At 42.7% G+C, this 17,454-nt stretch overlaps 1 protein-coding gene across 1 annotated transcript in view; it reads left to right on the plus strand.

The window, feature by feature from the left end:
• The first annotated feature begins 716 nt into the window (after window positions 1-716).
• CCDC69 (coiled-coil domain containing 69) overlaps window positions 717-17,454 on the plus strand; it is a 29,394-nt gene continuing 12,656 nt past the window's right edge. Inside the window, exons 1-6 of the mRNA XM_072145554.1 lie at window positions 717-907; window positions 13,283-13,328; window positions 13,806-13,942; window positions 14,955-15,042; window positions 15,869-15,909; window positions 16,876-16,977. Coding sequence (XP_072001655.1) covers window positions 857-907; window positions 13,283-13,328; window positions 13,806-13,942; window positions 14,955-15,042; window positions 15,869-15,909; window positions 16,876-16,977 — 465 coding nt within the window. The 5' untranslated portion in view covers window positions 717-856. The remainder of the gene's footprint in view (window positions 908-13,282; window positions 13,329-13,805; window positions 13,943-14,954; window positions 15,043-15,868; window positions 15,910-16,875; window positions 16,978-17,454) is intronic.

Consider the following 17,454-nt stretch of genomic DNA (forward strand, 5'->3'; position numbering starts at 1 on the left):
ACAGGTATTTAGCAAGTGTCTGTGCTGGGATTTTACGGTTTTCGGCGCAGCTGTGCTGGCTTCCATACGGCACAAAATAGGGGGGGCGTGCCATCAGACGATCCGACTGATTCGGACTGAGCACAGGATTTCATATTCAAATTTTGTCGCAAACCCAAGCACTTACGTGCACCAGGAAGAAGAAGGTGAACTCTGAGCGGGTAAGCAACACATGCAGGGTATCAGGCGCATGATCTTAGTGAATCGCGGCACAGTGCATTATAATGTGCCCCTATATTTCCGCAATCAATTTGTAAAGCGCTACGTAATTTGATGGCACTATATAAATATTATTAATTGCGGCATATGGAGTTATAATTTTAAAAAGTTGTTCCTCAGGAACTTCATATTAGAACACATACTGATGGTAGATGTCCTTCTGATGCTGGTGTGAACGCAGTCTTAAAGACAACGATGGTGCAGATTTTGTGAACAGATATCCTGCAATGTGAACATGAAACATATTTGCACAGACTGGTTGGAGATGAATCTCCACTAAGGAATTCTGAATCCCTTGTTAGATCCTGGCACTGCCAGAGAGGCCCCTGTACCAGGCTCCAAATAGACACCCTCCAGGGTTATTTTGGCTATCATGGGGCCACCATACTGCAATATATATCTATACAAGCAGCAGCTGTCATGTGCCGGGGTCCTCCCTCAGCTGCGCAGCTATTCTGATACTTACGGCCACAATAGTTTTGTATTGCCTGAAGTTTGTGAGGAGTTTGCAGCAGGTTTAGTGAGTGTGGAGGAGGCTCAGGACAAGCAACGGGACAAGATGTGATCCACAAACTGGCTGCAAACCCTGGGTGCACTCATGGGCTGCCAAGCCAGCAAGACCTGCTGCTTCCATGGAGCCAGGAAGAAGGTACAGAGCTGCACATCCCCTGCTAGAGGAAGTGGTGGGCAGAGAAACTAAACTTTCTGCTTCCTGGCAGTGCAGGGGTTAACTCTGAGCACCCATTAACCCCTTGCCTCCTTAGTATATAGTGCAATGTTGGGGTGGTTTGTAGGGTGGAGTGTTAGGATGTTGGAGGAGTGACATCATTAGCGGTCAGGATCAGTGACCCTTGACCCGGAGACTAGTGGTGGTGCTTAAGGGTGCAGGCAGGTCATAGAGGTCAGTATGATTTATGTTGCTGGGGTCAGAAGGATTAGTCCCAATAGATCTGATTATTACATCATAAAACTTATCCGATGGGTTTGCGGGTGTTATCTCTGCTTTTAGGAAGTGATTGGTTTTCCTGTAAATATATATTGTCATTCGGGGTGGCACCTTTGAAAAAAAATATATAAAGGGAGTGTAAAATATTGCAAATTTTAGTGGGCGTCACAGATATGGTGCCCTCTGGATGTAGCATGATTGGGTTACTATCTATAAGATGCCCTCGTGCACCCTGGTGAAGGCAAAACCAGGTGGCTCGGACAACACCTTGCAGGTGGCATGTTTAGTTGGTACATACTGTGCCCAGCATGAAGTGCCAGGAAGGCTTTTGTTTCGGAGCTTCCTTGTTCTATAACCACAACTAAAAGCTTAGTCAGAGTTTGTATGCATTTGTTTAATGTTTTGCCCACTACATGTGAACCCAAGGTGGGGCATTTGCAGTGGTAAAGTGCTAAAGTTTCCAAACTTATCTAAAAAAAAAAAACTTTAGTATTTGTATTTTATTATCTAGGTTTAGAAACATAGGTGGGTCAGGGACTTGCAGCTTCAGTTGTATTACACATCTGGGCAGGCATGGCATCGGGCACATTTTTAAGGTTTGTCAATAAGTAGTGAAGCTTATGTGGGCATCACTGTTACTGGGACACGGGTGGTAGATGGGGAATGGATGGCAAGCGGCACAATTTATTCTTGGCATTGTTGGCAGCATATGTGGGCATCCGAGTCAGCTGCACATTGTTATTGATGCATGGGTGGTAGCCACGTGCTGTAATATGGACATTGGTGGCAGGAGTACATGGTTAAGTGGGCATTGTTGGCAGAATATGTGGCATCAGTGTCAAAAGCACGTTGTTATTGGGGCCTGGCATCACGGCTATATGAGGTTATGTGGGCACTGGTGCCTGGCAGAAGCCGTTATGTGGGCATTATCATTAGTGCACTGTTATGTGGGAATTGTTGGCAGCTTGTTAGGACATCTGTGTCAAATGCATCGGTGTCACATCGGTGACAAATGGGCATGGGTGGTAGCTGCATGCTGATGTGGGCATACACTGTTGGCAGCTTATGTCAGCATCAATGTCAGGTGCACACTGTTTCGGCTATTGCATTTGCTGGGGATTTCTGAGATTTGTGGCACCCATGTTTGTGGGCGTAAGTGGGCGGCACACTGTTATGGGGGTATCTTTTGTAGGTGCGCTGCATTTCCAAATGTTAAACATTCAATCAAGTCCTAAAAAGCCATTGCAGAATCTAGATACATTCTCCTATAAGGGAAGTTTCCAGTTATAAATCAGTCACTGGTTGATGACAGTCCTGGCACAAGGAAGTGGGGTTGCTGAGGGCCATTAGAGATTTGATGCCAACCTGCTATTGCTGGCTTGCCCTTCCCAACAGCTGGCATATAGTGACCCGGCCCTATCTCGTGTCGTTGCTGTGTTGATGGGCAGGAATGTGCATTGGCTGTTTTGGGCGCTTCAGTCATTGTAGATGTGACCTGCGCTGCTCCTTACATTCTCACACATATATATACAGGCATACACATATATATATAACCCTGGGTTACATACAAGATAGGGTCTGTAGGTTTGTTCTTAAGTTGAATTTGTATGTAAGTCGGAACTGTATATTTTAGCATTGTAATCCCAGCCAGAACTTTTTTGGTCTCTGTGACAATTGGATTTTAAAAATGTTGGGTTGTCATAAGAATCAATATTAACACTAAATCTTCATTACAGACTCCTGTGATAACTGTTACAGCTGATCATTGTAGCCTAGGACTAAAGCACAATAAATTACCATTATCCAGAGGTCCGTTTGTAACTAGGGGTCGTATGTAAGTCGAGTGTTCTCAAGTAGGGGACCATCTGTACACACACATGACAAGCTGCCGGCCTCGTACTACACCCACGCACGTCCTGCTGCCACCAACCTGGCAGATTATATGCTACTAATGAAGCGATTGCATAGTTAGCACTGGTTCCTCCTCTGTCCCTGGAGTAATGTTGCAAATTGACTATAGAAAAGGCACATTTTACAAATTCTGCATCGTTGGCAGAATTAAGGGGATGTTCTGACGGTAAACATAGTAGTTGGGCAGATGTTGTAGATCAGTGGGGGCAGTATCGTGCCTGTGTGACTGCTGGTCCATGCAGACGGGGGTATAGGGGACCCCTATTCTTGTCATTCCTCTTAAGTCCTCTTCTTAAATAAAGACCCAAAAACCTATTGACAACATACACTATACTGGCCACTTTATTAGGTACACCTGTAGACATGGTCAAGACAATCTCCTGCAGTTCAAACCGAGCATCAGTATGGAGAAGAAAGGTGATTTGAGGCCTTTGAACGTGGCATGGTTGTTGGTGCCAGAAGGGCTGGTCTGAGTATTTCAGAAACTGCTGATCTACTGGGATTTTCACGCACAACCATCTCTAGGGTTTACAGAGAATGGTCCGAAAAAGAAAAAACATCCAGTGAGCGGCAGTTCTGTGGGCGGAAATGCCTTGTTGATGCCAGAGGTCAGAGGAGAATGGGCAGACTGGTTCGAGCTGATAGAAAGGCAACAGTGACTCAAATCGCCACCCGTTACAACCAAGGTAGGCAGAAGAGCATCTCTGAACGCACAGTACGCCGAACTTTGAGGCAGATGGGCTACAGCAGCAGAAGACCACACCAGGTGCCACTCCTTTCAGCTAAGAACAGGAAACTGAGGCTACAATTTGCACAAGCTCATCGAAATTGGACAGTAGAAGATTGGAAAAACGTTGCCTGGTCTGATGAGTCTCGATTTCTGCTGCAACATTCAGATGGTAGGGTCAGAATTTGGCGTCAACAACATGAAAGCATGGATCCATCCTGCCTTGTATCACCGGGTCAGGCTGGTGGTGGTGGTGTCATGGTGTGGGGAATATTTTCTTGGCACTCTTTGGGCCCCTTGGTACCAATTGAGCATCGTTGCAATGCCACAGCCTACTTGAGTATTCTTGCTGACCATGTCCATCCCTTTATGACCACAATGTACCCTGTAACATCTGATGGCTACTTTCAGCAGGATAATGCGCCATGTCATAAAGCTGGAATCATCTCAGACTGGTTTCTTGAACATGACAATGAGTTCACTGGACTCAAATGGCCTCCACAGTCACCAGATCTCAATCCAATAGAGCATCTTTGGGATGTGGTGGAACGGGAGATTCGCATCATGGATGTGCAGCCGACAAATCTGCGGCAACTGTGTGATGCCATCATGTCAATATGGACCAAAATCTCTGAGGAGCTTCCAGCACCTTGTTGTATCTATGCCACGAAGAATTGAGGTAGTTCTGAAGGCAAAAGGGGGTCCAAGGGGGTCCAACTAGTGACTAGCATGGTGTACCTAATAAAGTGGCCGGTGAGTGTATATCACTTCTTTGAACTGGCGTGGGCATGCTTGGTGGGTGTACTTGATATTTAGCAACCTTTTACAAGGGGTATCAAATGGTATTTTAGGGGGGCCAGGACTTTGTTGGTTTTGCTTACATTGTCCCAAATTTCCCTAACCAGAACTGAATCAATGTAAAACAAACAATAAATTAGTGAATACCCATCATGGGTCTACCCTCCGGACACTACATTGCTTAGACCACACTAGGCTTATACTCAAGTTTCCCAGTTTATTTTGTGGTAAGGCCAAGGTAGATGCCCCTGCTTATACTCAGGTCGACTTGTACTCTAGTATATGTGGTAGAAAAAGGAGTGCTATCAGGAGTGGGCGACATAAAAGGGGGAACTATAATGGGGGGATGCAGAAATGGGAGGGGGCTATAAAAAAAAGGCACTATAAGGGGGGGGGCAACAGTAACGGGAGGGGCTTACATAAAAGAGCACTAAAAAGGGGAACATTTTAGATCGGGGACTGCAGGAAATGACACTATATGGGTTGGGGTTAGATATGAGGTATTTGCTGGGAACACAATTTCTTTTTCCAGGAAGAAAATGTGGGGTGCAGCCAGTCCCCGAATTTAAAAAGGTTGGGGACCACTAGCCTCGACCCATGCAGAAATAGATAGACCTGCCAGGTACAGTCGGTCATCTTCCATTACAACCACCAAGTGACACCTATTTAGGCCCCAACAAGTCTTCCTACCATCTTTCTTTCTCAACCCAACTTTCCTTGGCCTTCATCTTCTCACTCTTCTCAGCCAGTAGATAATATACCCAGGTCTCTATATTTATGAACCATCCACCACTGTTGCTACCCCTTCTAAGTTCTTAACCCAAATGTAGGAAGGTCAACTCCATGTTCTCCCCACTAGTCAACTCCTTCAGGTACCATATACCTCCTGCTGGGCCACCACCACAATGCAGATGATCTATGTGGTTATTAAAGGGTGTGCAGTGTTGTGCTCACACGTATAATACGCTCTGCTATTTGCGGCTCATAATCTGTACCACCCTGACCACGGCGCTGATGTACACAGACGCTCCGAGCTCCCTTTTTATTACCAGACAGCAAAAATCTCGTAAACACTGTTTGACATTACAAATGTGGTTGGCATGAGCCGCGGATCTGTTTCCCAGCGCAGAACATTGTACATTCCTTCTAGGGATCTGTCCGAAAGTATAAGCCAAACTTGGGGAGGGCTCTCGCTACTCCTGTAGCAATGAGGACAAGAGGTAGCAGGGAATACATGTTCATAGAGCGACGACTCATAGGGGGTTAATAACAAAAACTATGGGGGATATATTTGCTTCTGTGATATCCGTGAGCACAATGGTCTGTATCGCTCACTCAGGTGGAGACCTTTCACAATACATTTCTCAAGAGCGGCATTTTACATTCTGGTCTCGATGCCCCTTATCAAGCTCCTAATATACGTGGAGGCACAGGATTTGTCCCACTTAAGCACCAGATCAGTAAAAATTATTAGTTATGGCATGAAAAAGTTGTTAAAAACAGTAGGGCACAATGGTCCACTTTTTCCCTGTTTGGCCCCGCTTGTTTGGAACTGGTGAAGGTTGGGGAGATAAACCAATAAGAGCTCAGCTTTCATTTCCCTACAGCTGTTTATAAAACTAAAGCTTAGCTCTGATTGGTTTCCATGGGCAACGAAAATCGTTTTACCACTTCTGATAATTTTGTGCAAATTTTTTTTGTGCAAATGGAGTTAAAAATGATGCACTATTCTTTTGAATGGATCCTGTTTCAATAAAAACTACTACTAATATACTAGTAGTATATTTTTCCATTTTTCTTCTTTGGAAGAAACTGGTCTTTTTTGCAAAAATTTAAGCCACTTTTACATTTTTATTAAAATCGCAAACGGTGGGTATTGTGTGAACCTACCGGTAGCCTCAGAAAAGAGTATTTCAATGGGCACTAGTTAACTTGTGTAGGTGTTCGACTACTGGTATAAATCTAGGAAGGGATCTTAAAGGGGTTGGTCACAATTACTAAAGTTTGTAGGAAAAGTATTTTTCTGCTTATGGGGTCACCCATATTGTATTCACCCTTTTTGTCACATGACCCAGGACTTCCTGTGACGTCCCGTGTCCTGCAACACTTCAAGCGCTTAAAAGTCCCCTATTTCCGCCATCCCTGATTATTTTGCAGCATTTGTTGTGTGTGTGTATTCCACTCTTACAGATTTGTGAGGCAGAGCAAAGGGTAAAATGCGTATTTTCCTCAAATAGCTTATTTCGGCCTGTAAATCTGTAACAGTGGTGATCTCTGGGAGTAAAATGGCTGCCGGCATGGTCTCTGTCATGAGACACTGAGCAAGGGGAATGTGAAGAGCTCTGCCTGGATCCGTGTTATTTTATTCTATTTTTCCTAATCTTTCAGGCATTTTCCATCCAGTAAAGTAGGGCATTATGAAAACCTTCGCAAAAACCTCTACAAAAGATGTTTTATTCCTTAAGAAGTCATCCCCTTCAGCTGAGGTCTTAACGTTATGATAATGTTCCATCTTAAAAAGAACTTCATTGCAGGCAGTCCCCTACTTAAGAACACCCGACTTGCAGACGACCCCTAGTTACAAACGGACCTCTGGATATTAGTAATTTACTGTACTTTAGCCCAAGGCTACAATAATCAGCTGTAACAGTTATCACAGGTGTCTGTAATGAAGCTTTAGTGTTAATCCTGGTTCTTATGACAACCCAACATTTTTAAAATCCAATTGTCACAGACGCCCAAAAAAATTTGTCTGGAGTTACAATTATAATATATACAGTCCCGACTTGCATACAAATTCAACTTGAGAACAAACCTATCTTTTACGTAACCTGTGTACTATCCCTCATGGTTGACTCCACTGGATAGGAGGTAACTTACAGATTAGTGGAATCCCCATTGTTCACGACAAAGGGGTATTTTGTACACCAAATGAAAATAGTGGCCAGTCGGACATGTGCACTCTCACTCCATTCCTTGTCTATAATGCAGATGGAAATAGCACAGTACTGTGCTGTGCTATCTCCATCCGTGCCATAGAGATCAATAGTGAAGCCGGGCACAAGTGCCACCGGCTCCTCTGTTCATTTTGGGGGTACAATGACCCTTATAATCCATCAGGGTCCCACAACTGATCAGCAGGGTATCATGCAATTAGGGATTAACTTGATGTTACTGGACTACCCCTTTAATCATTGTATAATGAGAGGTTCTAAAAAGAGATTAGAATTACCGTAACAACATTTTCAAGATGCTTGGTGTCAATGAATTCTTTAAAGAGAACAGAAATTGACCAAATGAACATCCATCATGTTGTGAAGCAGGTTAACCCATTCCATATCCCGTTTCTTTCTTTCATTGTGTTGGCATCATCCAGAAAATCAACTTTGAATTGACATGTAAATTGGTTGTATAAAGTCAAGGAGGCGGAGAGACTCGGCACTTGAGTCATGTCCTCCTTCACTTTGTGCATCTCCTGAAGGCCGAAGCATTATGTCAATCACAACAGGGGGGGGGGGGGGGGATTGTGAGGCGGGGAGAGCTTGACTTCAGTGCTGACCTTTCCACTTACATGACCATATGCAATCAATTTATATCTAGTTAATATCCTGACTGATGCTGCCAACCTGGCCCGTGAAAGAAACGTGTTCTGGAAAGTATTCATCTGTATAGTGGTTTATTGGTGAATTTTCTGCTGACAGGTTCCCTTTTAAAAGGAAAGTCCAGTGTAGGTTTTTTTAACACTTGAATCTGGATTAGAACATTCTCAGTAAATTTGAGAACCTACCGTATTTTTCGGACTATAAGGCGCACCGGATTATAAGGCGCATCTGATTATAAGGATGAATGACCAGCAGGTGGCAGACCTGTGCACAGTTCAAGGCAGCTTGTTGTCTGTAAGTACGGTTCATATATAAGGCTCACTGGACTATAAGGCGCACCTTTGATTTCTGAGAAAATCAAAGGATTTTATGTGCGCCTTATAGTCCGAAAAATACGGTATATAAAATGTATGCAATAATTAACATTAATATTAAAGGTCAAAGTGTCTGCCAGTTCTCTTGAGTCCATTTTAGTAAGTCCTTGTCTTCCCCATGACAAAACAATTGTGTTAATATTTCTTAAATCGGTGTTGTTCCTCTGTTATTCATCCTGGAAGCATATACAATATATATATATATATATATGATAAAGTCAGAGTTGGCAGTGCCGTGTAGGAGGATTAGTTATGTCCATTTCCTAAATACATTTCCGGGAGAAATAACGGAGGATTCGTACGATGTAGAATTTTAAGAAAAGATGATTCACGATTGGTATTACAGGGGGAATGCAGGTATTTACTAACACAGACATGTCAGGAGGCCGGACCGGTCCTCTTTCTCAGAAGGCCCCAGCCTTTTTGGCTCGTTCCTGGATTTCTCACCTCCTTCTATATTTGGGCTTTGTTAATCGGATGAAAGGCGCCGTGTAAACATAGAGATCTGCGACTCTTTGACTAGTGAATAATGATGGCAGCCATCACAACATCCAGTCACGGCCAGATGAGAGATTTACACCCGCACAGAGGCCTAGCGCTCTGATGTTCTCACATTCCTGCTATATTCTCCATCTAGTATTTCTTAATCTTCCTGTTTTCCATCTTTATCCCACATAACCAGTATCTCCGAATGTGACTACTGAGCCCCACTGGAGAGGGGGGTGACTGGATTTCGTGCGTTTGAGACGCCCCTACGTTTTTCATTCCTGTGATGGTTTCACACATGAGAAGGGAGAAAGTATTCTCCAGGATCATTATCTTGTATCCGGGACACATAATATTTACTGAGGCGACGTCATAGTTCACATTCTAACGCTCCTCTCCCGATGCCGTGGCGTTTATATAGTGTTTATCGTATGGTGGGGGGAACAGTATGGAGTAGAAATCCTCACAGAAGTTCAGATATTTCCTCCTATAATGTGGTCTGATGTTAAAGAAGACCTCTGAATAGAAGACATTTTGGCAGATTTATCAAGTGTCTGAAAGTCAGAATATTTCCAGTTGCCCATGGCAACCAATCACAGCTCAGCTTTCATTTTACCAGTGCTCATGAATATCTTAAAGGGGAGCTGTGATTGGTTGCCATGGGCAACTGGAAATATTCTGACTTTCAGACACTTGATAAATCTGCCCCATTGTCAACTGTATATACCATAAAGTTCTCCTTTTAGAACTGTAATTTTTGGGGATAAAGGGTCTCCCTTGCTCCCGTAATTTGGCTGGCGTTGAGGTGAACACACATGTAGGTTACAAGATATGTGGAGGTTTCGGAGCGTTTTACCATCTCCATAGGTATGTTCTCATTAAAAAGTCATCTACTCCTCTCCGGGGCCACATAAGTAGGCAGCAGGGGCCATGTAAATGAGGCCTTGATGTAGCGTTGAGTCCTGTAGTCGAAACTATTTAGTTGGATGATCTTCCGGCCATAAGTAAACTGTACATGTGACTGTACATTGGATATGGTTTTTTTTTTGTGCCATTTCCTTGGTATGAACCAGGGTCCTGAGCAAAGGGAGAGACTCACTAAAACTTTAGACCGGGGTTCTTTAGCCAATCCTTCTGTCAACCCATCAAAAATAAACCGTGGAAACTTGGAAAGATCAGAGGATGTTCTGGTAATCTGGTTGTCCACTCCAAATTTCACAACCAAGCATCGATGATGGCAGCTTATCTCCCAGTTTAGTGGTTGGAGAGGTAGTGTTATTTCGGGACGCCTCTTGTGTTCTGTAGCACCTAGAAACATTGTGCTGGTGTCATATTAAAGATAAAAATAACAGCTTTCAGATTCATGATGCATTTCTATGAGCTACAGAAATCCTGAGGATCCTGAGCAAAGATAGTAGAGAGCATTTGTTTTGAATGGAGAGAGGGAAGAATAAAGTAGACATGTCATTTGGTGTGCTCAGTGAAAGACGTAATATCTAAGCCCACAAGAAAATGGCGCAAATGCGTTTTTTCACCGCATTTGGAATTTTTTTCCCGCTTCCGAGTACATGGCATGGAATATTTAATACCATCACTACACCCTACAACTTTAGACCGGGGTTCTTTAGGCCACCCTTCTGTCAACCCATAAAAAATAGACTGTGGAAACTTGGAAAGATCCGAGAATCTTCTGGTAATCTGGTTGTCCACTCCAAATTTGACAGCCACACATGAATGATGGTATCTTATCCCTTTAGGACAAAAGGATAAATCAGTTGTGGTTAGTGGTGGCCGGATAAGTGTCATTTCAGACGCCTCTTGTGTTCTATAGCTCCTAGAAACATTCTGCTGGTGTCATATTAAAGATAAGAATCCCAGCTTTCAGATTCATGTGCATTTATGAGCTACAGAACTGGACAAACAGGCATTTAAAATAAAGAGGGAACTTTAGCTGGCATTTCCAACTATGTATTTATTTATCTGTCTGTATCTCCAGTTTTCACAAAGCCATAAGCCTGACTTCTGTATCTTTAATGTAACACAAAAGCATGTTTGTAGGAACTATTGAACAGGAGATGGGGGCGTCTGAAGTGACACATTGCACTACAACCCATAAACATTACTACAGTAATCTAATGTGATAATGAAGTAAGATTTTCTGGGAATTTTTTTTTTTTTTTTTTTTTATAGGCAAACGAGGGAGATTTCACATAAAAGTGGGAATTTTACAAAGGACATACCCATACTTGAGGGGGTTAGTACAGGCAGTCCCCTACTTAAAAACACCCGACTTACAGACGACCCCTAGTTACAAACGGACCTCTGGATATTAGTAACTTACTGTACTTTAACCCTGGGCTACAATAAACAGCTATAACAGTTATCAAAGGCGTCTGTTATTAATCTTTACTGTTATTCCTGGTTCTTATGACAATCCAACATTTTTAAAATCCAATTGTCCGAAAAAAATTCTTGCTGGGGCTACAATTATAAAATATACAGTTCCGACTTGCATACAAATTCAACTTAAGAACACACCTACAGAACCTATCATGTACGTAACCCGGGGACTGCCTGTAGTTTAGTGGGGTAAAACCTGGTGACATGTTTTTTTATGGAAATACTTGACCAGAGATGGTTTACGATATCCATTCCTATCCCTAATAGGGATTTTGGGCGTGTAGGTAATTCTACATGTCTAGGTAAGATTTAGGAAATGCTGTTACCTAATAAAGTCATGTGAAGCTGTGTGTGATAGATCGAACATTTGCTCGGTGTGACCTTGCGAAGTATTTCACACACTCTGAAGCGTATATATATATATATATATTAGTGTGTATATGTCTTGTGCGTTGTTAAATGAAAGTCGGTGATAAATTAATGACAGACTCCTAAAACTTACTGTGGTTTCTATTCACTGCATGTCTGTAATTCATATGTTGCCGTCTTCCTTACAAAAGAATTTCCATATAAACCGTGTGACCCTGCTGCTCCTGGAACCTAAAATTGCTGAATGACCAAGACCCATTCTTGAAGGTAGTCTACAAGCCTGGGTGCACATGGGGTGTGGCCAGAAATGCTGGTGCACCCGTCTTTCTCTACTTCCCACCTGACTGAGAAATATTTTGTAATTTCCACCATAACTGTTATTAATTCAGTCATGATTTTTTCCAGTGTAATTCCTATGCTAATGGTGAGATAGTTGGCACCCGAATCTGTCCTCTGCACCCAAAGCATTTATATTCCCACCTAAATCACTCTCTTCTTCTTCCAGTGTCGCCCTATGCTTCTCACAAGACAAATCTCCTGCTTATCTGTCTGAGGAGGTAGTGGTCCAGGAAGGAATAGGCTCAGGACACGACTTGAGTACACCAACTGCCTCATTAGCATACAGATTAAAAAGGGAATTTCTCGTAAACAGCATAATGTACAGAAATAATAAAGATATGTTGGAAATTGCAGTGCATTTCCCTACAGGTTATAATGCTAGGTGGAGGTGGTAGATTCCCTTTGATCATGGCTTATCTAGTAAATTGATTTCATACCCCTTGATAATACTCCGGTTATCAGAGTGAGAATTTACAAGGGGGTCAGAAGTAAATGGAGCCAGGTTTATCATGGTCTTTGTATGGGAGCCCCTGGTCTCTGTTTTTTCATTGAGTTTACAGGATGTGGTACTTCTTCTCCTTCTTCATCCTGTTTCTCCCCTGGGGGGGAAGACGTCATCAGCGAGGTCTGCTACAGAAATGAGATCAGCTGTGGTGTAAAATTAGAATTTAGGTAAAGTATCATCTGATACTGTCTGCTCCTATTTCTTCAGGAAGTGCTTTGGGCTGAAAGCCTTTTTAACCCTATTGTCACCAGGTTTTGGGGACAATTTTCACACTTTTTTATAAACCGTTTATGACCCGAATTACCCTAAACTCTTGAGCACCTCCATGCAATTTTGTATTAAAGTACAATTATAACACCACAGAACCCACAAAATAGAAGTGATGTTATATGGGTCACCATTGGTTCTGGGATCCTCTAATATCACATAGTATTACACAGCCTCTTGTAGGTGGCCGATAACCCGATATGGCCCGGTAATGTTCTCCTATAATCCTGCCTAACCCTAAAGTCATGCTGACATAGAGATTTCCCACATTGTGAATCGTCTTTCTCTATCTCTTTTCAGAGACGTCACAAGGCAAAGAACGAGCACGAGTTGAATGACGTAAACGGTGAGAAAGTTCTACGATTCTTTGTTGTACAGGTAACGGGAGATGGGAGAAGAAACCCAAAGCTTTTAACACTTTCCTACAGACATGTGGACATGGGCGGCACAGTGGCTGAGTGGGTAGCGCTTTTGCCTTGCAGCGCTGGGGTCCTGGGTTCTAATCCCACCCAGGTTAACATCTGCAAAGAGTTTGTATGTTCTCTCTGTGTTTGCGTGGGTTTCCTCCGGGTCCTCCGGTTTCCTCCCACACTCCAAAACATACTGGTAGGTTGATTAGATTGTGAGCCCCATTGGGGACCACTTTGCCATGCTTTGTGCAGTGCTGTGTAATCTGTAGGCGCTATATAAATAATAATTATTATTATTATTAGGCAGCTCTGGATATTGAGTAAAGCTAATGATGCTCCACCATGAGAGACCAGTTGAATCTCATAACTTGTCTGATCCAAAGTCTGTTTTGTGTTCTGGACCATATATAAAGATAATGGGACCCAAAAGATTAAGGACAATGAGCAAGAGATCAAAAACCTCCTTCAGAGGTTCCAGGAGGAGAAGATCGCCCTGGAAAAGGCCAACAGCATTAAGCTGGAAGAGGTGGAACGTGAGATAAAGGAGCAGGTTTGTACCATTTGATCCAACCTTGGAGACTGTGACTGACCACACATTTTGTTGCTAATCTGGGGGGTTCCAGGGGGGAGACTTGGATGTACATTCATGGACCGTAGTGCAAATGTATGTAGCTTGACCCACCTCCCTCTTCACGTTGCCTTGCTCTACAGCCACCAGCATTCTGGAGAGGCCAGAGCTATTTCTAAGAAAGAGGGGCACAGACCCTTGAACATATGTTTTAGGCAACTGCAAAATATATCTGTTTAGGCAACTTAACCATATTGTCACCAACTGAGCATAGCTACATCCAGTGGCACAAAGGTGATGTCTTCTGCACTTCTCAGTTATTCACTTTTTTTCTCTCTCCGGCCCAGACCAACTTGACTCCTTCCCCCCATAACTTTTCTCTGCACACATACTCTACTTCCTATGGCTTGCTCAATTCTCCCACACTATAATATTTCTTAGTTTGGTAAATCCCTCTCCAAAGTAAAAAATACACCAGTATGCCCACCAGTAATGGATTATAATATGGGCGGTAGCCCGGGGCCCATGGCCAGCCAGACCATCCACCAAATTTTTATACTGAGAAGGACCTTCACCCTTAAAATCCTCATAAATCTGTTCCTACTCTCAATACACAGGTCCTCCGAAGGTCCTGAAACTGCAGATTGAAAGCTGCAGAAGGGACGCATCCTTCATTTCCCAAGAAGCTGAGTCTAGCACCATATGTAGGAAGTGATTCCAGACTTGTAGGAGCTATAATATTCATACAGCCCAGGGCCCATGGCAGTCTTAATCCGCCCTTGGTGCCCACCAGCTACCATTTACCCCCAAATAATTACCCCTGAGAGCAGAACTGAATGAGAGTGGTCTCATTCACTGACTGCAAACTTAAAAATCACATACACAAAGTATGTTACAAAGTTGTTCAACAATTTATTTTTGCACCAAGCAACTAGGTATCAAGAATTTACAACAACAATGGAAAAAATGGATATATCAATGTTTTGTCTTACAGGCCAAGAGAGATGCGGATGTGGAAAGGGAGAGGCGTCTGTCAGAAAAGACCTCAGAGATGAAGGCCGAAATGGATTTAAAGATTGCAGGTAAAGCCAAATACTTTATTATTCAGAAAGTTATGGTTTCTATGCCATAGATTGGCTGAGTGTGCATGTGTTTTTAATAGGGAGATAAGAATAGATCCCACCAGGCCTCCTCTCCTCCAGCTGGGACAATGTATTGGGCACATTGTAATCTAGTATGATTTGGGTTTTTTTTTTTTGTGATTATTAAAGGGTTTGTACCATGTTATACTTAATCAGTGAAACCACAGAGACCACCAGCGATCATGAGAAGGGGTCCGGTTCTCACTAATTGATGGAGTAGCAGGTCAGGCATGCTTCCTGCGGCCACATTGAATACTTTGGCACCTCTTGTACTCTTGTGTATAGTCTATGACCGCACTGGAATATCCATTACTGTTCTCGGCAATTGACGACACTCCCATAGTATTGAATGGAGCAGCAGAACAAATGCTTCTCCTGCCTTTCCACACATTACTGAGGATGGGACACCCTTCTCATGATCAGTGGGGGTCCCAGTAGTTGGACAATAACTGTCTGAATAACTATGTAAGGCCCTGTTCACACCTATGCTGTGGCTTTCTCTCACGCTCTCGTTTTAGGAGAAGGTCTTCCATTCCCCATAGACCTCAACACATCTGTTATTTATAGCGGGAAAAAAAAGACGTGGACTGCTGTGCACTTTTCTCTGCTATAGATACCGTAAGATTAATAGACCATGACTCAGGTGTGAACTTGGCCTAACCTGGTACAACCCCTCCTGGGGCCCTAGTGTAATTGATGTTAGGTTGTTCTTATCTCGGTCCCAATTGTGTTTGAACAGAAATAACCATGCATTTTCTCTCTACAGAATTGCAGAAAACCTTTGAACAAGAAAAGGCCTTCCTTACAGTAAGTACATGCACATTCAATTTATTCTGCTCTAGATGCCCTGGTGGGTGAGGTGGGTGACCCCCCCCCCCATCTGCTGCTCTCCATAAAATGTGTGCACTCATTACTATCTAGTGTTATTAAAGGGGCTCTCCATCAATAAACAAGTGTATTCATAAATCTAAGTGTCTGACTGCTGGATCACCAGGACCCCAATTCTTCATTGACTCCTATAGATCATTCAGGACAGCCATTTCTCCCAGTCCCCTTGTAGTGAATATAGAATTGGTGGAGCATGTACACCTGATCTGCACTTAAACCTCTAGCAATCTGACACCTTTCCTCCTGTGATATATATATATATATATATATATATATATATATATATATATATATATATATATATATATATATATATATATATATATATATATATATATTATTATATGGCAGAATTTAGTGATTTCTCAAAATCTTAAGCTACTTATCAGAAATCTTCCTCAACTGTAGCAAAGTAGGCGGAGACTAACCCCTTCTTTTCTTTGCCTTGTGCAGAGTCCATTTTAAGCTGCCCATAGTTTCTATGATGCATTGTGTTCTCTCATGAAGTAACATTGCAGCAGCTCCAATGGGATTCCATGACGTAAACCCACTGGACTGCATTGTCTGTACATAAAGGATCTCTGTAGTGATTAGCCTGGCAGCTTTCATCACATGAAGGAGCATGGAATAATAAGTAGAAACCAGCAGTGCAATAGTCTGTTCTGTGTAAGCAATAAGGGTTAACAGCTTCCCTGATGTGTAGCTGATGTTGGAGGATAGCGAGGAGGATCGCAAAGAAAAGCTGGACATAAGTTTAATTCAATCCAAGAAGAAAGAAGGGAAACTATCAAATGTTTTTGAGAAATGTTGAACTTCTGGTCCCTGAATATGCAGATATGATATAGATATCAGAACACATATTCCAGATTTTTTGCTTTTTTATAGGAAACAATCAACGACCTAAAAAGCCAGTTAGAATCTTTCCTTCAGAAAATTCAGCAAAGTGAAGAATCGACCTTGAGACAAAACTATGATCGGCACATAAAGGTAAGAAAATCACTGAAAATATAATGTTATAAGCACAGTCCCGTGGGTTACGTATAAGATAGGATCCATAGGTTTGTTCTTAAGTTGAATATGTATGTAAGTTGAAAACTGTATATTTTATAATTATAAATCCAGACAAAAAAATTTTTTGAGCCAATGACAATTGTAGTTTCAAAATGTTTTGCTATAATGGGACCAAGGATTATCAATAAAGCTTCATAATAGAAACCTTACAGCTGATCATTGCAGTCTGGGACTATAGTAACATCCAGAGGTCACAGTGGGCAGAGGGGTTGGTCTGTAACTAGGGGGCGTCTGTAAGTCGGGTGTTCTTAAGTAGGGGACTGCCTGTACAAGGATATATGCTGTGGACAATGGGCAAGTTGCTTAGTCATAGATTTCCAGGAGGAGTTAAAGAGAACCTGTCAGCAGGTGTTCCCCACTAAACCACAAGCCCCCTCCAGGTAGGGTATGAAA

The sequence above is a fragment of the Engystomops pustulosus genome, chromosome 4 (genome assembly GCF_040894005.1).
Source record: "Engystomops pustulosus chromosome 4, aEngPut4.maternal, whole genome shotgun sequence".
In the NCBI taxonomy this organism is placed as follows: Eukaryota; Metazoa; Chordata; class Amphibia; order Anura; family Leptodactylidae; genus Engystomops; species Engystomops pustulosus.